The sequence below is a fragment of the Marmota monax genome, unplaced genomic scaffold (genome assembly GCF_021218885.2).
Source record: "Marmota monax isolate L192 unplaced genomic scaffold, Marmota_monax_Labrador192_F-V1.1 WCK01_AAM20220418_F8-fsc00078, whole genome shotgun sequence".
Lineage (NCBI taxonomy): Eukaryota > Metazoa > Chordata > Mammalia > Rodentia > Sciuridae > Marmota > Marmota monax.
The window spans coordinates 1032169-1058164 of NW_026694865.1; the positions used below are offsets into that span (position 1 = coordinate 1032169).

General features: G+C 34.1%; 1 protein-coding gene across 5 annotated transcripts in view; it reads right to left on the bottom strand.

Annotated features, from left to right (window-relative positions):
* The window catches only part of Lrrc49 (leucine rich repeat containing 49), a 153360-nt gene that overhangs the window by 94676 nt on the left and 32688 nt on the right, over positions 1–25996 (bottom strand). For 4 of the 5 annotated variants that reach the window (XM_046426599.2, XM_046426598.2, XM_058573284.1 and 1 more), the window contains one exon: positions 6048–6109. In XM_046426599.2, the coding sequence (XP_046282555.1) occupies positions 6048–6109 (62 nt within the window). Of the gene's footprint in view, positions 1–6047; positions 6110–6217; positions 6358–25996 lie in introns of those variants that run through there. The other variant, XM_046426600.2, reaches the window with a different exon arrangement.

The window sequence follows — 25996 nt, forward strand, 5'->3', positions numbered from 1 at the left end:
AGAATATGTCCATCCACCTTCAGCTTCCCCCATCCTGGTGGATGAGGAGCACCTCCTCCATTCATTACCCCAGGACAGGCAGGCCGAGTATGCTTGCCCAGGCTGACATGACAAAACAGAAAATCTGCAGTTAGTAGGCAGGAGAGAATGTACAATGTACATGTGTGGTCCCACCTTTGCATGTATAAGCAATCCTTCCCTCACTTTCATGAGGCCAGTCTGGAAATTATGTATACTGTACCTTATGTTACAGAATAAGCCCCAATAAAGCCTTGTTCAGATAGTTTTATTTTGCCTATTTTAATTTATTTTTTAAAATATTTATTTTTAGTTGGACACAATACCTTTTATCTTATTTATTTATTTATTTTCATGTGGTGCTGGGGATTGAACCCAGGGCCTCACACATGCTAGGCAAGTGCTCTACCGCTAAGCCACAACCCCAGCCCACCTATTTTTATCGTTATCTCAAAAACAGCAGGCTAAGTTGCTTGCACCAAGAGATGGCAACACCAAGGGCTGCTAGCCCTCAGAACACCTAGCAGTCAGAATTGCTAAAGAGCTACAGAGAATGTCTAGGAAAAGCTAGGTAAGCAGCAAAAGCGCTGCTGAGAACTGTGAGCTTCAAATACAGAAAAACTGCTGGGAGTTGTTAGCTCAAATAGCAGAAGAGCTGCTGGGGGCAGTTAGCTCTTTCTGTGGAGAGTTGTGACTAGCTTCTATATCCAGATGCTGAGAGCAGCTGGGATAACTGCCAACACCTAAGGATCAAGAGCAGCTGACACTCAGGGCTCAGAGCTGCTAAAACTAAAGGATATTCATTTTGGTTTTTCATTTTTTCTAAGTTGAGCATAAGGACCCTTAGCCATCTGGTAACAGGACTATTAAGTTGAATTTAGGATTCCTGTATGTGTTTTGACCTAAAGCTTGGAAAACACGGAGAATAGATATTTTTAAGTCACTGTATTACTAGCTAAAGATACAAATTCCTGAACCAGACCTAAAATTACTGAATTAGAATCCATTGAAGGTAGAGTCCACCTGCATTTTAGCAGATGATGATTATGTATATTAAGGTTTAAGAACATTTGATACCATTTAATCTGAGACCTAAAGTATGATCAGGAACTATTTAGATAGTGAAAGGGCAGGAAAAAAAAAGTTATTTGCCAATGGCCTAGGTAGGTACAATGACAAAGACTAAGCAAGGAGGCATTTGATATGTTTAAAGAAGTTCAGTAGAAAAAGAGTCTAGGGCAGTATGAGAAGGCAGTGAAGAGGGAAAGGCAGGGCTGGCTCATTCTGTAACCTCCCTCTTCCATATTACCTCAAGAATAATATAAGAGGACTCAGCTTTAAACAGGAAGGAAATCCTGACACATCCTACAGCACAGATTTACACTGCAGAAAACACGCTAAATGAAATATGCCAGACACAAAAAGACAAATACCGTAGGATTCCACTCATATGAGGTATCCAAAGTACTCAAATTCATAGAGACAGAAAGAATGGCAGTCTCCAAGGGCTATAAGAAGGGGGCAATGGAGACATATGTTTAATAGGTATACAGTTTCAGTTTTGCAAGAAAAAAAGAGTTGCAGAACAATGTGAATATACTGAACTACATTACTGAACTACAAACTTTAAAAACAGTTAATGTGGTAAATTTAATGTTATGTGTATTTTAGTTCAATTAAAAATAATAATAAGTCAAGTGCAGTGGCACATACGTGTAATCCCAGTGGCTTGGGAGGCTGAGGCAGGAGGATAGTAAGTTCAAAGCCAGCCTCAGCAAAAGTGAGACACGAAACAACTCAGTGAGACCCTGTCTCTAAATACAATACAAAATAGGACTGGGGATGTGGAATAGTAATAATAATAATAATAATAATAGATGAGATCAAGAGTCCTAAGTTGATATTTGACCTTGATTAGTGCTTTACTCTTTTTCACTGACACTGAATTCCCCGAGTTCTAGAAACAAAAGCAACCATTCCCTTCTGGACAATCAATGCACTATAATTATGAGCTCATTCTTCCTTTTGTTTAAAAAAAAAACACCAAAGTTGTAAAAGTTTTCCACACTGGAGAAAAAAGAAAGAGAAGAGAGAAAATAGAATAAATTAGCACTTAACTATATAAGAAATAGCAAACTGTCTCATGAAAAAAATTAATGAAACACCTCAGTTTTGGCTACAGATCATAAAATATCTGAAGAGAACAGTTAGCCCTGAAAAGTTTTTGCTTCAAAATCTTTTTCTTATAAAGGGCTTGATGAACTTTTTCACAAAATAGTAATCTTGAAGTTAATAAATAGTCTCATTTTGGAGCAATGTAACTCAGTAGTTCCCAAATCAAACACTTAGAATCCTCTAAAATTAGAGTGGTCCCACTATAAGTCTATCAGAGCAAATGATCCAGCAGCAAAACAGGAACTATATGTTTTCTTTTATTTTTTAAATATTTATTTTTTAATTATAGATAGAGACAATATCTTCATTTTTATTTTTTTGTGGTGCTGAGGATCAAACCCAGTGCCTCATGCATGGTAGGCAAGCACTCTACCTCTGAGCCACAACCCCAGCCCAATTATATGTTTTCAAAGCCTCCAAGAATATTTTTGTGCATAGCCTATTTGGGGAAATCACTCAAAGTAAAGTCAGTGATGAGCACGGCTTCCTGAGTGCATGTTCTTATCTCTCTCTACCCTTTAATCTCTTTGAAATGATCGAACACAAAAGTATGAAAATGTCCACAGCAGTACTGGAAAATCAAGATGAGTTCTGTTGGTAAACTATACTAAATAATTTCTGGAGAATGTAAAAGCAGATGGAATCAGTAAAACCCCAAATTGCTAAAGAGCCTGTAATGGACATGATTATTACATTATAATTAAGGGTCACTGGCAGAGCCTCAGAACATTCCCTTGATCAGAGATAGCAAGCATTGGGAGCAGATGTGGGTCCACTGTCCAGATAATTATTGAAGGTAACAATTTGCTACCTTTCCTCAGAGTGGCTGACTCCCAAACTGTCTCCAGGTTGAAAATCATAAGAGAAAATGACAGTGTGGTAGGTAAGTTCTGTTGGCCAAGATGAATAAAGGAATCAACTCCCAGAAGGCAAGTCTCTGGGGTACACATATTCTAAAGAGAAGTCTCACTACTGAGTAGACATCCTCCTCCCACCTTTCTCCCTACATCCTCTGCAGACAGAGATTCTGCATTCAGAATTATTTGCATTCTCAAAGATTTTAGAACTTAAGTTGAAAAACAAATCTATCTATTAGTCCCTCATTTATAAATATGAATTGCCAGTCAAAACATTATAGAAATAAAGAACAAACTTTTTTTGTTTGTTTTTAAAATAATATATCACTACAACTAAGTTTAACACTTCATTAATTTTATATATATAAATATATATCATGTATAAACATACAAATGTATATATTAACTGTATTATAATTCTTTATTTGTGTCTCTGTCTTCCTCATTAGATTATGAATGTTCTGAGGATATTTAATCAGAAGCACTGGTTCTATTGAGATACACAGATAGACATGGGCATGTCATTCAGTCTCTAAATGTATCTTGCATGCCTACTGATAGAACTAAGCACATTGTTATAATATCTGTAGGCAAGCATACAAAAGAGGTCTGTCTACCATGCTCACAATGAACTCTCCATTCAGTATAGGTACCTATTCATCCTGTGTTAGAGCACTATAAACTCTATTGGGTGTCATTATATTTCGTGATTTTCTGTATTTTCACAGGGTACCTAATAGTCGATGTGAATGGACCACTGAAAATCCAACAAATTAGTGAAAACCTAGGAAGTTCTAGAATAATTCAGTCAATTTATTTTTGTCCCCCCAAATGGTTACACATTTGGATGTTTTTATTTGTTGGATGCTATCTGAGGGTTCTCTAGAGAAAAATCTTAAAATGTGTTAAGTTTGGGCTTTACTCTGCTGTTTCTACTCTTCTTGACTTATGTTATTTCTGGGCAACTGAACTATAAAACCTGGCAACTCTATTATGCTAGAACCTAATAAGGCAATGGGTCCCTGAAAATACATTACAATTGTCACTCCAGGTTATCTGCTCACTCAGCTATCTGAAATATTTGTGTCTTTAGTAAAGTTATAGAAATATTATCAAGGCTTGCGCTCTCTGATTTTTCCCCTTCAGGCCTAATTTATTCACTATACCATCTCCTGGACCACATGTGTCAGCAGGAAAGAAAAGAAACATACTTTGTCTCAAAAGCAGATCAGCTAGAAACACTAGAAGAAGGTATGAGACTATGCCAAAACATAAAGTAATTAGTAAGAGAAAGAGAGCCTTTAAATTGTTGACTCATTTATGTCTCAATTTCTTAAGAAATCATGCTTTATTTTAAAACTTACAAATATTTAACCCATTAATATTCTTATTTTTTATAGATAGTGTCTTGCTGTGTTGCCTAGGCTATGCTCAGAATTGTGACCTTCCTGCCTCAATCTCCAAAGCTCCTGGGATTATGGGTGTGTACCATCTTGCCTGACAAAAGAAAAAAATATTTATTTATGGTTCTGGGCTTCTACTGCTGGGTAGATAAAACTCCCCTCCGGATTTTGAGAGCTAGAAGTTTAAAAGTGTAGAAGTTCTCTCCTAGAGACTTGGAGCATCATGAACCTATAAACTCAAATTTATATCTCTGTTTAAATTGCTTCCTATATACAAGGCAAAAAGTAAGGTAAGTGATTATTTCTCTCACATCACAGTTGAAGAAATTTAACGGTTTGAAGTACCTTAAAAATATTTTCTCTTCTCTAAAGAGTTGTCAGTGCTTCAGGTAGAAATTCCATAAATGAAAATTGAGTGTTTCTTTCATTCTTTTTATTGAAAAGAAACCCTATCTCGGCAAGAAAATCAAAAGGCAGACAGAATACTGCATTCAATAGAGGCTGAAAACAATATGAAAAGTCTATCAGAAAACTTTTACCATAGAAGAGAAAAAAAAAAGATTAAGGGTATTTTTTGGAAATAATACCTCTACAAAGATCACCAACTTGAGATAATACCTGTCTTTCAGAGATAAAGTGCAGGGAAATGGTTTGTTTTAACACATGGATGATGGATGAGGAAAAAGGTGAACAGAAAAACAAAAACGAAACTACATTAATTTTTAATAACCAGATGCAAAGAATCAGAAAAAGATATACTCTAAACTTTTGTATATTCTAATTTTCCCTCTTATAAAAGCAGGTTTAAAGAACAGCCTTAAAGTGAAACTAAAGAACTGGGGACAGTCATATTAGCCTAGTTCAAACAAAGTAGTTACAGGGAAGAAAAAGATGGAAAGAATTAGGGAAGAAGTAGTGGTCTTTCTGCATTGGAAAATCTTTATGCCTCAGTTTGAGTTTTGAAATTTGCCACATTGACACTGAATAAGATATCATCACAATATAAAGAATGATAATACTTTAAATATCTGAAACACAAAATTTATGCATATATGTATATATACATATATATGTGTGTGTATATATATATATATATGGTATCTCTTAACAGAATAAATTCTAAGTGGAGACACTAAGTTGGAAGGTGGTTATGGCCTAATTAACATGCAGCTCAGTGACAAATATAGCCTGCTTTATCAAAATTGCTTAGTAGCTATAGAAATTATAGATTATAATTTATGAAAGAAATTCTAATTCAACTGACTAATGCAGTGAATGTCAAACAAAGGACAATAAAGTATATATTGAAATTTCCATATACAAATGTTTTACTCAAGAATAACTAACTCTAAGATATAATTAAATAAAAAGCATATGCTATATCAATTTCATCTTTGTAGCAATAGAGGCAATAATATATAAAAGAGCTTCATTTTTCTGCAAAGAACTTTGTCATAAGATTGTCCTATCATTTTCAAATTTAAAATCTTCCTTGTCAATAAAATTCTCCAAGGCATTTACAATTTCAAATTAAAGTGCTCAAACCCACACAATCAAGTTATTAATAAATGACAAGTTGGGAGTTTTCACTTACCTAGATATATTATTGAAGCTGAGAAACAGACGTTGGAGGCAGGGCAAAGTATCCACATCTCTCTAGAAGGAAAGAGAAAGCAAAAATATATAAATTGAAAGAAAAAAACCTATTATAAATGCCTTCTTGCCCAGCTGTTGAAATATATAGTCATTTCTATTTCTTGCAACCTTACTACACCATTGATTTCTACTGGACATTGAGCTCCATTCTTCTCCACTGCAGATTAAATGGGAGGGTTTCAGTACATCCGCAGAACAAGCTGCACCACTCGCAAGGTAAAAAGCACTGAAGAGAACAGAGAGAGAGAGATGCTGCAGCTAGCCTCTTTAAGCATGCTTTTGGGAAAGATGCCAAAATGCTACTTCAGCATTTACTGTAGCACAAACACAGAACGATCAGACATTTGTTAAAAGTCACTTTTAAAGGAAATCATTCAAAGCTTTATATTTTATATTTGTACAATTAGCCTTTCAAACAATAGTAAGAATTTCAGAGCTATTCACCTCATTATCCTTAAACCTTTGGAAATACACCACTCGGTTATAAATGAAACAATACACTGACAATTCCCCCCATAAAACTAAAAGCAGGTCATAGTGTTATTGAAGGGCACTATAAGGTCAATTTCCAATCTAAGCACACATCAAAGGCTCTTGTGGTATGATCAAAAATTTGTTAAAAGCCCATCACTGCCATTTAAATAGTTTCCCTCAGCAAATACTGAAATGCTTGGGCCCAAATAATTTTTAAAAATAAATACAAAATGAATACAAGCAAAACTACCTAATTTCATTAAGCAAAAATACACAAACCTTTGGAAATGAAATGGATACAGTAACAGAATTGTAAAGAGAAAGCTTAGTAATTACCTAATCTAAACCTCATAAATATGAGAAAAAGTGAACAGTTGAGGTTGTTTATAGGAGCAGGAAAAGGCTGAATGTGAAGGTGAAAGCCTCTACTGTCCTAGAGGCTGAGATAGGACAAGATTCCAGTTAACCTCAATTCCAGAGCTCTGATCTTTAGAACACTATAGTGCTACTTATCATATAAAATACATTTCATTTTTAAGGATAGCATCATTTATAATGATTCCTAGTTATATGAGCTATTTAAACTTTTCAGTAGTGGTACGTATACTCTTGTCATCCCAGCCACTCAGGAGGCTAAGGCATGAAGATCATAAATTTGAAACTAGCATTGGAAATTTAACAGGACCCTATTTCAAAATAAAATAAAAAGGACTGGGGATGTAGCTCAGTAATAAAGTGCTTGCCTATCATGGGCAAGGCCCTGGGTTCAATCCCGAATACTAGGGGGGGAGGAAATTGTTTTATAGTTTCCAGAAGTGAATATCTTTCTTCCTCCCTATCATTTCCAAGACCTTAGTAAGAGATTTGGTAAGTGCATTGAAATTATATGAGCTTAATTACCTTTACCCCAAATGCTGCATTTGTTTATTTTTTAAAACTTGTTATACAAAGAAAATATGAAGTGATAGAATTGTGGCACGTTATTTCTTAATGATCACAGAATTTCCCCTAGTGGATAATGGGTTTTACATGTCGGCAAACTTCTTAAATCATTACTTCCAGCAACCTCTCTCTGACATTCCCCAAATGGAGGAGTGAATAGTGGTAGGACTCATTTTTATCCACGGCCCTCTTTCCCACAGAAAATGGCAGCTTCCTTTTTAACTGGTCTCTAGAAATGTGCAAGCCAAACTATAAGCCCTCCCTGTACTCTTGGGAACCTCTTTTCCCAAATTCTTTCTGAAATCTATTCCTGAGCATAAGCACCATTGCTGATACCTAACTGGGAGAAACTGAGAAACTGTAGCCTAGATGTCCTTTGAATCAAGTAATCATTTTTAAAAATTATATTTGTTTCTTTGATCTCTGATATACCTCCTTCAGAGACTATAGACATAATTTTTGCAATTGAATTTTAATCCAAATTATATCTATGATTTGTGAGAAAAGGTTTTTTAAAAAGTTTATTTGATAAAATTATAATGCTTTGAATTTATCTTCATTTACAAAACAAAATGTTATCAGAAGTCCTTATCAAATCTTCAAAATCAATAACTGTCATTACCTGATAGCTATATAAATATTCACAACAAATTGAAAACTAAAAATCAGAATTCAACTATATGTTCCTATAACCACATTTAGTTAGCCTTTCCAGAAATTTAAAAAGCAAACTAATTGCCCATAATTATTTTTCTTGTTAAAAATTTCACTTCTGTGAAGAAAGAGCTTTATTTTTTTTCTAGCAATTCTGAAACAATCTTTTGTTAATGAAATTCTAGAACCATAATAGATAAAAAGAATGCCATATTTATTGCATCAATTATCTATGTATAAGTTCTTTTTAGAAAAAAAAAAAGACTTGCTAAAAACTACTAAAAGATGGGTCCTCTAATATGAGAGAGTAAATCATAGAAGGGGAAAAAAAATGTAAAGTTCAGTCAGTAGGCTTCACCATCCTGGACAGGCAAAGAAAAATCCAAGAATGATGTGTATATGGCAGGCCTGAGAGCCCCCAGTCCACATCAGAGGTAGAGGACATAGGGCTCCAGAGGGAGAACTTCAAATGGGAAAATTTAGACTACCTGATGTCTTTTTCTATACAGAGGGGGATTTTATTATACTGTTAGAAGGGTGGATATTAATCAATGATAGCTAAACAGAATCCTCCATTAATGAGGAACATGAGATATTATTAATCTCAGGGAAAATGAAAGTTTAATACCATGATCTCCACTTTAAAACTTCACCTTGCTGTATTCTCCAATCCTAATCTATATCATAAATTTACCAATTTTAATTAGGCTCTTACATTGAAAGACCCACCCTAAACTAGAATCTCAAGAAATCTCAAAATAAATGTGCTGCCTTTGTCCTCAAAGATATGACTAGATTACACCAAGGATTCTGCTTGAAGCTTGGCTTTATCAATGTTATTCTGGTGGTGAAACTATCATTCTTCAATCTGCTTATCACCAGAATGAAACATAATTATTTTAGGAAGATAGAGAAAGGAGATATGGGGATTAAGGATTATATAAGGAAGCTACATCTTTTTGTCAACATATTTATTTCACCGTCAAGCATTAAACACTCCCAACATCACTTCTTCTCCTTCTTCTTTTTGTAGTTGTAGATAGACAGAATGCCTTTATTTTGTTTATTTTTTTTTTTATGTGGTGCTAAGGATCAAATCCAGTGCTTCACACATGCTAGGCAAGCACTTTGCCACTGTGCCACAATCCCAGACTGCAACATTTCTCTTGTGGAGGTAAATATTTCACAGGCAGAGAAACTACTACAAAACAGTCAAACTGTTAACATCCCTAAGATGAGAAAAAAGAAGATGAAATAAAATGTTTACATATAAGGGAGCATTTATAGGGGAATATTTATAGCTCCTATTATTAATCTTATTAAAATTGTCAATTTTTTTGCATTTAGCAAAAGGATACTGAAAAATCACATTGAAAATATTTTTTGAAGTAAGACTTAGAGCCATTTTATTTATTTTCAAAACATAATCCTTTTAAAAATAGACTTAAATAAAAATTATTTGCTATAAGGTTGTTGAGAAGATTTTAATTCTTTAATTTTCAGGAGAATAATGACTTGCCATCTGAGGAACACGTTTGTCTAGTCTGCTTAGACACTGTTTTCCATATTCCTAAACTTTGTAAATGAACTAAATGACTCAGCAATTTGACCATGTGTGGAACATCTATTACTGGAGCTATTTTTGGAATAGCTCCTGCAGAGTAATATGGAAGAAGCAAGGTGAAAACACATGGGCATACAACAAACAGGATAAAAATGGCTATAAGAAAATCATAAGTAAAAAAATAAAAAAGAAAATCATAAGTACTCTAATTTTTTATACAAAAAAAGACAAGAGTAAAAATACATAGAGATAATTATTTTAATTTTAAGAACCATAAACAGATTCTTAATCTGAAAACAGAAAAAAGTATTCCTTTTCATAAAAAGATTTATTAAATTAATTCCAAGATAACTGCTTGCTCTAGTCATTACTTTGCAACACAAGCACATATGAGATGAAGAATAAAAAGTGTAAGCCATCTTATCAACTATTCTATTCATACATTTAAATGCCAATGAAAAAAAATCCACTGTCTGGCCCTGTTACCCAAAGGTATTAATGGGCTTCTCTGCTTTTTGTGCTTCTCTGCTTTTTGTACTATTACATGGCAGTGCATATCAGTCAACCCAGCTGTATCCTATTCTTCTAATCTGATTTTCTTCTATACATGGTTGTAATCCCTGAAGAAAAATTAAAGGGGAACTAAAAAGAAGACTAGTAAGCAGGCACTGATACACTGAATAGGAAGATTTTCAGTCTTTATAATCTAGGACAGCTAATCTGAACAGTTATGAGAAAAGAGATTTTTTTTAAAAGCCTCAATTTAATAATAATAAGCCTTCTTCACTTGAATTTGTAGTTTGAATTTATATTATGGGAATGATCTAAGAAAATCCCTTACAAAATGATGGAACCCTAGCATTTATGTCTCTAAGACTTCTAGCAAAACTGTTTGGAAAGACACAAACTCAGGTTTTGCAGTCTTCTGACTATCCCAAACTACTGACCTATAAAAAAAATTACCATGAGCAATATTCAGCAGAGATTTTAGGCATCAAATGCAGAACTGCCAAAAAATTAAAAGAATATAATTATCCAATAAGGACTATAGGATATCTATATTTAAAATTATTAAATACATGAAAGAAACCAAAACATGAGAAAAAATAAGGTCACCAGAACTAAATAAATCAGGGCATTTACGAAAAAAATCAACGCAAAACTTTTAGAAACAAAAAATTGGTCATTATTAAACACTCAATATACTGTAAAGGCTGAAAAAGCAGATTAAACAAGCTAAGGAGAAAGTGAATTTGAGGGTAGAAACAAAAAATTAATGAGAATGCAAAAATGCAACATACAGAAATTAGAATGGTGGAAATTTTATAAAAGAGAGATTAAGAAACAAAGGATAGGGGATCCAAGATGGCAGGCTAAAGGGAGGCCACATTCCTTGTTGTTCCGTGACCTGGGATTCAAGAAGGAGAATAATAATATTTCTTTGTGAGTTATTAGAGGACCCCTGACAGCTGCTCCCACCAGGTCCCCCAGCCTCAGCATCTGCACAGGACTCCCAACTGCTTTCCCACGCAAGACCCCTGGCCACCACTCCCATGTGGACCTACATCTACCAACGTGGTGCTCCCCCCACCATCACCTCCATCTTGGAACACTGAAACCACTACCACATAGTAGTCTCCACCTGGGGATGCTGGACAGGGTCAGGAGACAGCTGCCTGCCATGGCACTGCATGCCACTGAGCTGCATCTCTGAACACACTGCTGGGCCTGCCCCGATGCCTCATCTCTGAAAGCTTCCACCTCCATCTTGGGTCACCTCTGTTGCCGTATTGGGTTATGCTCACTACCACCATCACCATCTTTAGTTGGGGCAACTACCAGCTTGGGTCACCGGCTGGGATCTAAAAGCAACATTAAGATACCTATAGTCCCCCGACTTCCCCCTCTCCCTCACAGCCACTAAGCCAGCACAGTGCTTGCAGCTACGTGGATGGTTTGTAGCTCGCAAAGCCTGGCCCTGATCTGCCTGATACAAAACAGCTCTCTGCAACAGGTGTGCAGACCTCAGAGCACAGACCTCAGAGTACAGCCCACAAGACTTTCAGAGAGAGAGGTTCCTGACTGGGAAGTAGAAAGGAAGTGAGGTGAGTGAGATACAATTTAGAGACTAAATAGAGATGAGGAATTGCAAAGTCTACAGATGATATAAGGAGATATGGCCAGGCACCTACAATACATGAGTGAGCCCCAAAGGAGATCCTTGGGGTGCAGTCTCCCATCGGGGACTAGCAAGTGCTATGCCCCACCTCTAGGAGTTCCGCATCCAAGACCAACCCTCCCACCCTAATAATCTTCACCATCCTGAGGGTGGAGATACTAGCAAACAACAGACAAGCCACCTACTGGATGAAAAGGAAAACAGGAAAGATACTGAACTCCAACAGAAACAATCCTTTAATTTTCCTTGGAGATTTTTTTTCCTTTTCTCTCTCTCTCTTCTCCTGCCCTCTTATTCCCAACATTTGTGAAACCAAGTACTTTTCATGCATTAGGCTACCGAGGACTAGGATGTCTGAATAGTATATTACAGTTGTATTGTATATTCTTTTTTATTTTTACATTTTTTTTCTTAATTTTGTTTGTTTTTTATACACTCTCTATTGTCTTCCCCCTTACTTGTCTCCCCCAAATCCCTTTCTCTCTTTTCTCCTGCTACTAGCCAACTTCTTTTGATTCCTCTTTCATGCTTCCTAACATCTAATAACTCTATATCCTCATTTCCTGCCTCCTTAATATCTCACCCTTCACCACCACCCCATTCTCTCTTTGTCCACCATTAGAAACTGTAGACCCTTTTGCAAACCTACTGTTTATATTGTAGATAATAAATGAACTCACCATTATGACAAAACCAAAAACATTTAATAGGAGCTATTTAGTTTAAGGCCATACATTGTTTGTACTGGGAACTATTAATATTGATCTCCTCCTTAAAGGAGAGGTATTTGAACCCTGCAGGGACACTATAAGTCTATAGGGTAAAAACTGTAACACCTTGGGGGATAGGGGTGGAGGGCCTGCCTCACATGTGAGGCACTGGGTTCCATTCCTCAGCACCACATAAAAATAAATAAAGATATTGTTTAAAAAAAAACACCTTGGATTCACACTGCTAGAAGGAAAGACACACGAACAACATGAAAAAACAAGGGAAGAAAGTACCCCAAACAAACCAATATACTACATTATTAGAATCCATGGTCAGCATAGAAGAAGAAATGTCAGAGAAGGAGTTCAGGATGCACATAATTAAAATGTTCTGTGAATTAAAGGATGATATAAGAGCAAAACACAGGCAGCAAAAGATCATTTTGATAAAGAGCTACATAAGCAAAAACATGAAGCAAAAGATTACTTCAATATGCAGACAGAGATTGTGAAAAAAAAAACAGAAATCCTTGAAATGAAGGAAATAAACCAAATTAAAAACTGAATAGAAAGCATCACCAACATATTAGATCACTTAGAAGACAGAACCTCAGACAATGAAGACAAAATATATAATCTTGAAAATAAAGTTGACCACACAGTGAAGATGATAAGAAACCAAGAGCAGAACATCCAAGAATTATAGGATAACATGAAAAGACCAAATTTAAGAATTATTGGGATAGAAGAAGGCATAAAGCTACAAACCAAAGGAATGAACAATCTATTCAATAAAAATAATATCAGAATATTTTCCAAACCTGAAGAATGAATTGGAAAATCAAATACAAGAGGCTTACAGAAGACCAAACGTACAAAATTACACCAAGGCACATTATAATGAAAATGCCTAGCATATAGAATAAGGAGAGAATCTTAAAAGCCATAGAGAAACAGATCAGATTACATATAGGGGGAAACCCATTAAAATATCTTCAGATTTCTCAACCCCAACCATCAAAGCTAGAAGATCTTTGAATACATATACCAAGCTCTGAAAGAAAATGGATGGCAACCAAGAATCTTAAATCCAGCAAAATTAAGCTTCAGATTTGATGACAAAATAAAAACCTTCCATGATAAACTAAAGTTAAAAGAACTTACAACTAAATAGTCTACACTACAGAACATTCTTGGCAAAATATTCCATGAGAAGGAAATGAAAAACAACAATGAAAATCAGCAAAGGCAGGTATTACACTAAAGGAAAAGCCAATCAAAGGAGAAACCAAATCAAGTTAAAAACCAAAAATAAACAAAAATGACTGGGAATACAAATCATGTCTCAATAATAAGCCTGAATGTTAATGGCCTAAACTCATCAACCAAAAGTCATAGACTGGCAAAGAGATTTAAAAAAAAATCAAAGACCCAAAAATATTCTGCCTACAAGAAACTCATCTTGTAGGAAAAGATAGCCACAAACTGAAGGTGAAAGATTAGGAAAAAACACACCACTCACATGGACTGAATAACAAGCAAGGGTTTCAATCCTCATATCAAATAAAGTAGACTTCAAGCCAAAGTTAGTCAAAAGGGATAAAGAAGGTCATTTCATACTGCTTAAGGAACCACCCAATAAGACATAACAATTATAAATATATATACCTCAAACAATGGATCATCTACATTCATCAAACAAATTCTTCTCAATTTCAAGAGTCAAATAGACCACAACACAATAATACTGGGTGACATTAACATACCTCTTTCACCATTGGATAGATCTTTCAAACAAAAACTAATCAAAGAAACTATAGAATTCAATAATATAATCAATAACTTAGACTTAACAGACATATAAAGAATATCACAACCATCAAAAAGTGAATACACTTTCTTCTCAGCATCACATGGATCCTTCTCTAAAATAGAACATATATTATGCCACAAAGCAACTCTTAGCAATTACAAAAGATAGATAGATAGATAGATAGATACTACCCTGCATTCTATCAGATCATAATGGAATGAAATTAGAAATCAATAAAATAAAAAAATAATAATAAAATAAAAAATAGAACCTATCCCAACACCTGGAGACTAAATAACATGCTATAAGATGAACAATGGATTGAAGAAGACATCAAAGAGAAGATTAAAACATTCTTAGAGAACACTGATAAAACATATCAAAATCTCTGGGACACTCTGAAGGCAGTATTAAGAAGAAAGTTCATTGCATAGAGTTTATTCCTTAAAAGAAGAAAAAGTCAACAAATAATGACCTAACATTACATCTCAAAGCCCTAGAAAAAGAACAAACTAACACCAAAAATAGTAGAAGAAATAACTAAAACCAGGGCTGAAATCAATGAAATTGAAACAAAAGAAGCAATTTCTTATCTGGCTGCTCCCCTATCAGACCTCATCTTTTTTAATTTTATTTTTTGTTTACCTCCCTCCATTCATTCATATGCTCATCTGAGGAGACTTAAGTTCTTCCAGCTTTGGACAATAACTGCTTTTAGAAACTGTAAAGTAGTTACAAGAGACCAGTTGCCCAAGATTCAGAATTTTTTTAAAAAAATGGAGCATGTGTATTATGTGACCAATGTCTTCACTCTAACATGGTTATGAGACTAAACCATTCCTCACTGCTCTAATATGCTGAAGAAATCATCTGAGGGGGGCGGAGATGGATGCTCAGTTGTCACATCAAATGAAGCAGCATTATTCTAGCAGCATCCATTTTGTTTAAACCTTCCACTGTTAGAGACTTGAGGTTACATGTTATACTTTATGCTCATAACTGATGTGGCTGGAGAATTGGTATTGAATTTATAGCATCAGCAGAACCGAAAATGTGATGTATTTTATGCATGTCAATAAAGGAATGACATGTTCTTGTTCTACAGAGAATGGAAATTGGAAGTCAAACACCCTTTGTATTCCAAAATAGGGTCTCAAAACATTTTGTAATTTTCATTTAAATTGTTAGGAGGTTTGAAGCTATTAGTTAATCTATCTTCCAATACATTGTTTAATATAGCACTGAATAAATGATGCAAGTTGTCAATGGATGAGTGATCAACTAATAGCTCTGCTAGTAATTGATTTATTTTTCTTCAATAAAGTTGAATAAACCAATGGAAAAAAAGAAGCAATTGAAAAATTGACAAAATGAAAGTTGTTTCTTTGAAAAAACAAATAAAAATGATAAACCCCTAGGCTATGAAGAGAAGGATAGAGAAAACTCAAATTACTAAAATTTGTGATGAAAAAGGAAATATCATGACAAACACTACAGAAATATAGAAGATAATTAGAAACTATTATGAAAATTTGTACCCCAATATAATAGAAAATGTCAAAGACACAGAAAATTTCTAGAGTCATATTATTTACGAAAACTGAATCAGGATAATATATACAAGTTAAACAGATCAACTTCAAGCAATGAAATAGAAGACACCATCAAAAGCCTCCTAACCAAGAAAAGCCCAGGACCAGACAGATTCACAGCTGAGTTCTAACAAGACCTTCAAGAAGAACTAAAACCAATACTCCTCAAATTATTCAATGAAATAGAAAAAGAGGGAACACTTCCAAACACATTCTCTGAGGCCAATATCACCCTGATTCCAAAACTAGACAAAGACACATCAAGGAAAGAAAACTTCAGACCAATATCTCTAATGAACATAGGTGTAAAATTCTCAATAAAATTCTGGCAAATTGAATACAAAAACATATTTAAAAGATAGTGCACCATGATCAAGTGGGGTTTATCCTAGGGATGCAAGGTTGAACCAACCACAAACCAACCACAAATCAATAAATGCAATTTATTACACCAATAGACTTAAAGATAAGAATTATATGATCATATCAATAAATGCAGGAAAAGCATTCAACAAAATACAGAACCCCTTTATGTTCAAAACACTAGAAAAACTAGGGATAATAAGAACATATCTCAACGTTGCCCAAGGCCAACATCATTCTAAATGGAGAAAAATTGAAAGCATTCCCTCTAAAAACAGGAATATCCTCTTTCACCACTTCTATTAAACACAATCCTTGAAACACTAGCCAGAGCAATTAACAGATGAAAGAAATTAAAAGGATACAAATAGGAAAAGAACTATAACTATTTGCCAACAACATGATTCTATACTTAGAGGGTCCAAAAAATTCTACCAGAAAACTTCTAGAACTAGTAAATGAATTCAGCAAAGTAGCAGGATATAAAATTAACACTCATAAGTCAAATGCATTTCTGTACATCAGTGATGAATCCTCTGAAAGAGAAATTAGGAAATTACCCCATTCGCAATAGCCTCAAAAACAAACAAACAAACAAAACACGTCGGAATCAACTTAACGAGAGAGGTAAAGACCTCTACAATGAAAACTATAGAACACTAAAGAAAGAAATTAGAAGATGGAAAGACCTCCCCTGTTCCTTAACAGGCAGAATTAATATGGTCATTTTAAATGCTATACAGATTTAATGCAATCCCAATCAAAATCCCAATGACATTCCTCATAGAAATAGAAAAATCAGGCATGAAATTCATTTGGAAAAATAAGAGACCCAGAATAGCTAAAGCAATCTTTAGCAAGAGGAGTGAAGCAGGTGGCATCACTATACAGACCTTAAATTACACTACAGAGCAATAGTAACAAAAATGACATGGTACTGGCACCAAAATAGAATTATAGAACAATGGTAGAGAATAGAGGACACAGAGACAAACCCACATAAATACAGTTATCTCAGACTAGACAAAGGCACTCAAAACACACATTGGAGAAAAGACAGCCTCTTCAACAAATGGTGCTATGAAAATTGGAAATTCATATGTAGCAAAATGAAATTAAGCACTATCTCTCACCATGCACAAAACTCAACTCAAAGTGAATCAAGGACCTAGGTATTAGATCAGAAACCCTGCACCTAATAGAAGAAAAGTAGACACAAATTTTCATGTCAGATTAGCCCCGACTTCCTGAAGTGAAAGAAATAAAATCAACTAAAATAAAATCAAATAAAGTCCTAAAGTGAAAGAAATAAAATCAAGAATCAATAAATGGGATGGACTCAAACTGGAAAGCTTCTTATCAGCAAAAGAAACAATCAGTAAGGTGAATAGAGAGCTTATAGAATGGGAGCAAATTTTTACCATATGCACATCAGACAGAGCACTAATCTCTAGGATATATAAAGAACCCAAAAAACTTAACACCAAAAAAAAAAACAAATAACCCAATCAATAAATGGGCTAAGGAACTGAACAGACACTTCTCAGAAGAAGATATACAATCCATCAAAAAATATATGAAAAAATGTTCAACATCTCTAGCAATTAGAGAAATGCAAATCAAAACTACTCTAAAATTTCATCTCACTCCAGTCAGAATGGCAGCTATTAAGAATACAAACAACAATAAGTATTGGCAAGCATGTGGGGAGTAAAGACATACTCTTACATTGCTGATGGGACTGCAAATTGGGTATATCTGGAAAGCAATATGGAGATTCCTTAGAAAACTTGGAATGGAACCACCACTTGACCCAGCTATACCACTCCTCGGTTTACACCCAAAGGACTTAAAAACAGCATTCTTCAGTGATGCAGCCACATAAATGTTATAGCATCACAATTCACAATAGCTAAATTGTGGTACTAACCTAGATGCCCTTTAATAGATGAATGGATAAAGTAATTGTGGTATATATACACAATGGAATATTACTGACCATTAAAAGAGAATAAAACCATGGCATTTGAAGGTAAATGGATGGAGTTGGAGAATATCATGCTAAGTGAAGTAAGCCAATCCCCAAAAAACCAAAGGCCAAATGTTTTCTCTGATAAATGGATGCTGATCCATAATGGGGGTGGGAGGGGAGTATAGGAGGAATGGAGGAACTTTGGATAGGGTAAAGGGGAAGAAGGGGAAGGGAGGGGGCACAGGGGTAGGAAAGATGGTGGAATGAGATGGACATCATTACCCTAGGTACATGTATGAAGACACAAATGGTGTGACTCTACTTTGTGTATAACCAGAGAAATGAAAAATTGTGTTCCATTTGTGCGCTATGAATTGAAATGTATTATGCTGTCATGTATAATAAATTAGAAGGAATAAATAAATAAAACAAAAGATAGAATGAGAATGCCCACACTATATCTACTAGGTATTAAATTAGCAGAGAGAATGTGGAAGGTGCAATATTTGAAAATATAGATGCAGATCAGTGATAAAAATCACTGAACTATTCAGTTTTTAAGATTGTACAATTTATTGCACCTAAATTATACCTCAATAAAGTATGAAACAAAAGTTCCACATTTATAGTTAAACTTCCATGTCACTTTTCAAATAATGATGTCTATGCCTTTCACACATTATTGTCTTCTGCTAAGAACACTGATGATGATAACCTAAGTGTCCTACATTATTGCCTACAAGATTTTCTTCCAAGCTACTGACATTCATTCTGTATATGTTGCTATTACAAGATAAAGCAAGTGTCAACATGAACTGTTCACACAGCTTCTTACTTTAAAATTTCATTCATGTATTTTGAAGAGTTTTCTCAATTTCTCCTGCCTTTAATCGTATTGATTAGCATGTAATAGACAACCTCTCAAAACATGGCTCTGTAATAAAATGTAACCAGAGTTCCATCAATACATGATTCTCTTCTTTTTAAAATATTTGATTTTAAGTTAACTAGCCAGACAGGGTGGAATTGCAGTCACTTTCAATGAAAAAAAATATTAGTTTCACTAATAATAGATTACTTTCCTGCTCTATTCCCATGCCTTTTGGAAAATAGAGTAATGCTTCATCCCAGGGTCATACTATGATATGTTCTTTTAAAATACATTCCAAAATGTGATTAAATTCAAAACCATTGAAATGACAATAGCATAAACAAATATAACCAAGTTCTGTCAAACAGTGATTTTAAGATGCCACTGAGTCTAAGACAAATCCAGATTTCAGACTTATTGAAATATGGAAAAACATATGCCTCAAATTGGTGAAATATGATAGTTTCACATCTAAACAGATCATTGTGACTTTAAAAAGAAATTTTATAATCTCAAAAGCAATCAGGAAAAGAAAAAGACCCCCTTCTGGGGGAGAATGGGAAGATAGTAGACATTTTAATGACGATAACAGAAGCTCAAAGACAATGGAATATGATCTTCAAACATCTGGGAGAATAATAACTGTCAACCAAGCCAAATCACCAATCATGAATAAAAACCAAATAAGTTATTTTTATAAGCAAAAAACTGAGAGAGCTTATTATCACAAGAGTAGTGTTAAAGGAATTTTTTATAAATGAAATCTTTTGGGAAGAAAAAATGACTGCAATAGTGAAAAGAGTAATAGGCCCAAATAGGCATGTGGATTAACCCAAACAAGCACTGATTGAAAATAACAATTAAAATGTTTGATTTGAGGGTTAAGAGGTAAAAAGAAAATATTAGGCAACACTAACATGAAAGAGGGGAGCGGTTACTGAATTAAATGTTTCTAAGGTACTGATCTGAGAAAGGATAGAGTTGTGTTAATTCTATGGTTTAATCAAGTGTGTATTTTAAAATATTTTAAAAACAAAGTGTATAAGAAAGAACAGAAAAATACCATCAAACCAAAATAAGGCACAAGGGGAAAAAGGCATAAGAAAAGCGGAACAAGTATGAAACATAAATACTGAGCTAATAAACCTAAATACAACAGTAATCACAAGTATGCCCTCTCATTTAAGGACTGGTTCTCAGATCATGTGTTTTTTTAAAAAAGGAGGTGTGCATCCTGTATAATAAAAAGGTTGAAACTTAAAGAATATTTCATGTCAGGGCTGGGGTTATGGCTCAGTGGTAGAACGCTTGCCTAGGATATGCAAGGTACTGGGTTCAATCCTCAACACCACATACAAATATAAATAAATAAATGAATAAAATAAAGGTATCATGTCCAACTATAACTAAAAAATTTCTTTTATAAGAATATTTCATGGGGTACACTAAGAATAAACTGGCATCACTTTTGTGATATTCCTGCCAAGAGGATATGAGCTAAATCTAATCATGAGGAAACATCATTAGACAAGCTCAAATTGTCTACAAATTGTCTACTTTTAAAATGTCTCAAGCTAGTACTCTTCATAAATGTCAATATCATGAAATACAAAGACTCAGCTACTCTTTCACATGAATAAGAGGACATGTTTAACTGAGTGTTATGCAAAATGTTAACAGAATCTGGGTTAAGGGTACTTTATAACATTGTAATATTTTCTGAAATTATGTCAAATTAAAATCTTTAAAAAGATTATTAAAACATAAAAGATATACCAGGAAAAAAACACCAAAAGAATGCTGGTGTTAACATTAAATTAAACAAATACTAAAGCAATAAGTATATATCCCAAGTGCCTAGGACACAGTGCATGGCACAGAGCCCATTCTCATAAAGTTCTTGCTCAATAAGAAGTGAGTAATGTTAGCATTATTACATAATAATGAAAGGAATTTATCAGGAAGACATATCAATTTCAAACTTGTAGGCACCTACAACATAGCTTCAAATATACTGACAGTAAGAAAAATATATTGATACTAGACAAATATATTAAGAGTAAGCACTTACTATAAATATTGATCACATATTAGGCAATAAGCAAACCTCAGTACACTTCAAAGAACTAATTACATATAATCCACATCACTAGCCATGATACAATTAAATCAGAAAATAATACCTTTAAAAAGAATAAGAAATCCATACCTTTCAAAATTTTCAAATACACTTCCAAAAAACACATAGATGAAGAAGATATCATAATGGATGTTAGAAAATATTTAGAACTGAATGCAATAAAAATTCAAGACCTGTGAGCAGAAAGTAAAGTGGTTCTCAGAGGAAAAAGTAGAGTCTTAAATGCTTATGTTAGAAAATCGAAGACTGATAACTAAAATGTCAATTATCCATTACAAGAAAGTAGAGAACAGAAGGGAGAATAAAAATCAAAAAAATCATATTTTACAAGGTTATTAAAAAGTTCAACTACTAGTAGGTTGGTTCTTGGAAACTACTAGTAAGATAAACACTATTAATTAAGAAAAATGCAAATAACATTATCAGAACTGACAGGGGACACAACTACAGATAGAGACAAAATGAAAAAAAAGTGTAAATTTGGACAAAAGAAAACTAAAAGAGCATCAAAATAGACAATTATTATAATCATTGAGTCAATATCCAGTCTATTACAGATAAGTTTTACCAAACATCCAAGGAATAAATCATCCTTATTTCATTTAAATTGAGACTTATATCAAATAGAAAACCAAAATGGTAAATCAGATAATATACAAACAGGAAGCAAGTATCAATTTAATCTATGAGGGCAGAAGCATCGATACCAGGACAATAAAAGGAAAAGAAATTATAGACCAATTTTGTTTATTATCATAGATATAGCTATTATAAATAGAATATGAGCCAAAAAGCTTCCAGGAAAAAAAATGTATGTGAAATATGTTCCATAATATAAGACCAACAATGATAGAATGACTTAAAAATCTTGAAAAATAATTTACAAAGTTAGTAATTAAATAAGAAAAACCTATATGATTAATCTTAATGTGTAAAAAAAATGTAAACTCCAAGCAAACCTAAAATAGAAGATAATTTCTGGCATCTAGTGAACATAGATAGTGATGTGTTTCCTTTAAAATCAGGAATAGGGAAGAACATCCATTTTTACTTCTCTGTTCCACTTTGTATTAGAGGTTTTCCTAGCTCAAACAAGTAGAAACAATAAAACTGTCTTAATTCTTTCAAGCTGCTATAACAAAATACCTTAGACTGCATAATTTATAAGCAACAGAAATTCAGTGCTCAACAGATCTGTAGGCTGTAAAATCCAAAGGTGCCATCACATTCAGTGTACTGTGAGGGGCCATCCCTCATAGAGGGCATCTTCTATGTGTCCTCATATGAGTGAAGAGGTGAACAAGCTCTCTCAAACCACTTTTACAGGCACCAGTCTGTGTAATATAAGAGAAGTCCTTATTTTTAGGAAATATAAACTGAAGTATATAGCAATATAACTGATTACCTAATGACCTCTTAAGGTACTACCTCTTAATATGATCACATTGGTGACTAGGTTTCAACATAATTAATTTGGGAGGGAAACATTCAAATACATAGCAAAAATGTATAATGATTAAGGGGAAACTCATTATTATTTGCAAAAAGTTACAATAGTTTAGACAGAAAATCAAAGATAATCTGCTGGTGTACTATTAGAACTAAGTGTTCACAGCAAGGTTGTTGACATAAGATCAATGAGCCAAAATCAACTGTGATTCCTTACAGTAGCAATAGTAAGAGATCTATTTCTTACCAAAAAATTTACAATAATACCAAAAAGCATAAGCTATCTGGAAAGAAATCTAACAGGAAGAATATAAGCAAACTATGGAGAAAAGTATAAAAATCAATAAAGAAGTTGGAAGACTCAGTATCCTAAACTGATTCATGTCATCAAATTCAAAGAAATTCAAACAGAACAGTAGAGTTTTTCATGAAAATTGATAGTCTATTTCTAGGCTATATATAGAAAAACATACAAACAAAGTTATTTTTTTAAAGGGTAGGAAAGAAGGGAGACAGGGAAGGAAGGAAGGAGGCAGAGAGGGAAGAAGAAATGGCAAAAAGAAGGGGAAGGACAAAGGGTAAGGCAAAGGAGAAAGGGTAAAGGGAAGTAAAGGGAAGAGAAGGCTGGGAATCTTAATAGCTTTGAAGACATAATAGAGCAGGGAAGAAGATGGCAGATTAGAGGAAGGATGCACTTCCCAGCAGGTCCCCAGCACAAGACTTACAAAGTGAAAAGACTGCTCTCCTCAGTGAGGTGGGTAACAAAAGGAACTCACTGAAACTTAGTACTAGACTGTAAGAAAAACTATAGACACAAACTCAGAAATAAAAGAAATAAAATATTACAGATATACAAGCTTAGCCGGCAGCCATGGCAGTGGCCACTGAGGGGAGATGGAGAATAGGCAGAGCACTTAAAAAAAAATTTTTTTTTGGCTTGGAGGAACCTATGTAAGAGAAACTGACTTTTTTTTTTTTTTTTTTTTTTGGTATCAGGACTTGAATTCAGGGGGCGTTTAACCACTGAACCACACCCCCATTTTAATCTTAAGACAGGGCCTCACTAAGTTGCTGAGGCTGATTTTGAACTTGCAATCCTCATGCCTTGGCCTTCACACCCAGCAGGAGACTGACCTTAATGAACAAAGTCTGCCAAACAACAGTGAATCTCACCCCACACATGATCTAAGCTTTAATATTACTTCAACTCAAAGAACTGGAGAGACAAATACCCCAAACTAACAACCACACCCAAGGAGGAACTCAGGTTCCACCCCTTGACTTGTACTCATACATCAAGAACAGAGAGAAATCCGAGAACAAAAGAAATAACTACACACAAGGACGTGTGTGTAAGACCGAAAAGGAAAACCATCTCAATTGCTGCCCAAATCCAACACTTATGAAAACATGAGGGAACAGGCAAACAAGTATCCCTCCGAAATTCACAATTCCTTAACAAAGGATCCCATAGATATGGAAGGAGATGAAATTTCAGAGACAGATTATAAAAAAATTATCATTAAAATATTCAATGAACAAAGAAGACCTAATGAATGAATCAAGAGAGCAAATATAGGAGATGAAAGACCATTTCAATAAGGAAATAGAAATATAGAAAAAAAATAATAATCAGAACTCCTAGAAATAAAAGACACAATTAATCAAATTAAAAATTCACTTGAAAGCATTTCTAACAGATTAGATTGCATAGAAAATATAACTTCAGCCCTTGAAGACAGAACATTAGCCCTTGAAGCTACGAAAACTTGAGTATACAGAATGCAATAAAGGGGAAAGTAATAAAACATGACCAGAATATAAGATAACTGTGGGGCAACATCAAGGAACCAAACCTTAGAATCACTGGAATAAAAGAAAACAAGTTAAAGTCATTACGAACATTTTCAATGATATAGTAACAGAAAACTTTCCTCATATCAGAAATGAGAGACATCCACATACAGGAAGCATACAGAACCACAAATAGATCAAATCAACAAGAAGCTGCTCAAGATACATAATAATCAAAATGCCTAACATAGAAAATAAAGAAAGAATATTAAAGCTATCAGAGAAACATCAGGTCACATTTAGAAACAAACCAATAAGTCTACTTCTGGCTTCTCAATTCAGACCCTAAAATCAAAGAGGGCCTGGAATGAGATATTCTAAACTCTGAAAGAAAACAACTGCCAACCTAGATTGCTATACCTAGCAAAGCTCTCTTTCAAATTTGAAAGGGAAGTAAAAAACTTTCCATGACAAGGATAAGCTAAAAGAATCTATGACCACCAAGTCAACACTACAAAGAATACTCCAAGATAAGCTGCACACAGAGGAACCCAAAAACAAAACCCAAAGCTCCCAAATAGAGGTAGATCAATAGAAGAATAATCTACTAAATGAACATCAAGACAGAATTAAATATTAAATATAAATATATAATTAAATATAGCAAAAAATTAAAACAGCAAAAAACTACACAAAGTCATACTAACACTGAAAGTAAATTGTCTCAGCTCCCTAATTAGAAGACACAGATTAGCAGAATGCATAAAAAACAAGACCCAACTATATGCTGTTTGCAAGAGACTCATCTCATAGACAAAGACACTCACAGGATGAAGGTAAAAATACAGAAAAAATATTCCACATAAATAGAGTCCGAAAATAAGCAGGAGCTATTCTCATATCTGACAAAGTAGGTATCAAGCAAAAATTAATCAGAGAAGACAAAAAAGGCCACAACATCCTGATAAATGGAACAATCTAATGAAAAAATATAACAATAGTAAAAATATATGCCCCAAATGACAGCACACCCAACTATATATATAAAAAGTTCTCCTTGACATTAAATCTCAAATAGATCACAACTCAATAATACTGGGTGATTTCAACACATCCTTATCACCAATAGACAGCCTATCAAAACATAAAATCAATAGACATTTACAACCTAAATAATACTATAAATCAAATAGCCCTTATAGATATTTACACAGAATACTTCACTCCAGAACAGCTGACTTTACCTTCTTCTCAGCAATTCATGGAACATTTTCCAAAACAGACCATATTCTAGGTTACAATTTAAGTCTTAGCAAACAAAAAATTGACAAAATCCTGTGTATCCTATCAGATCACAATGGAATGAAACT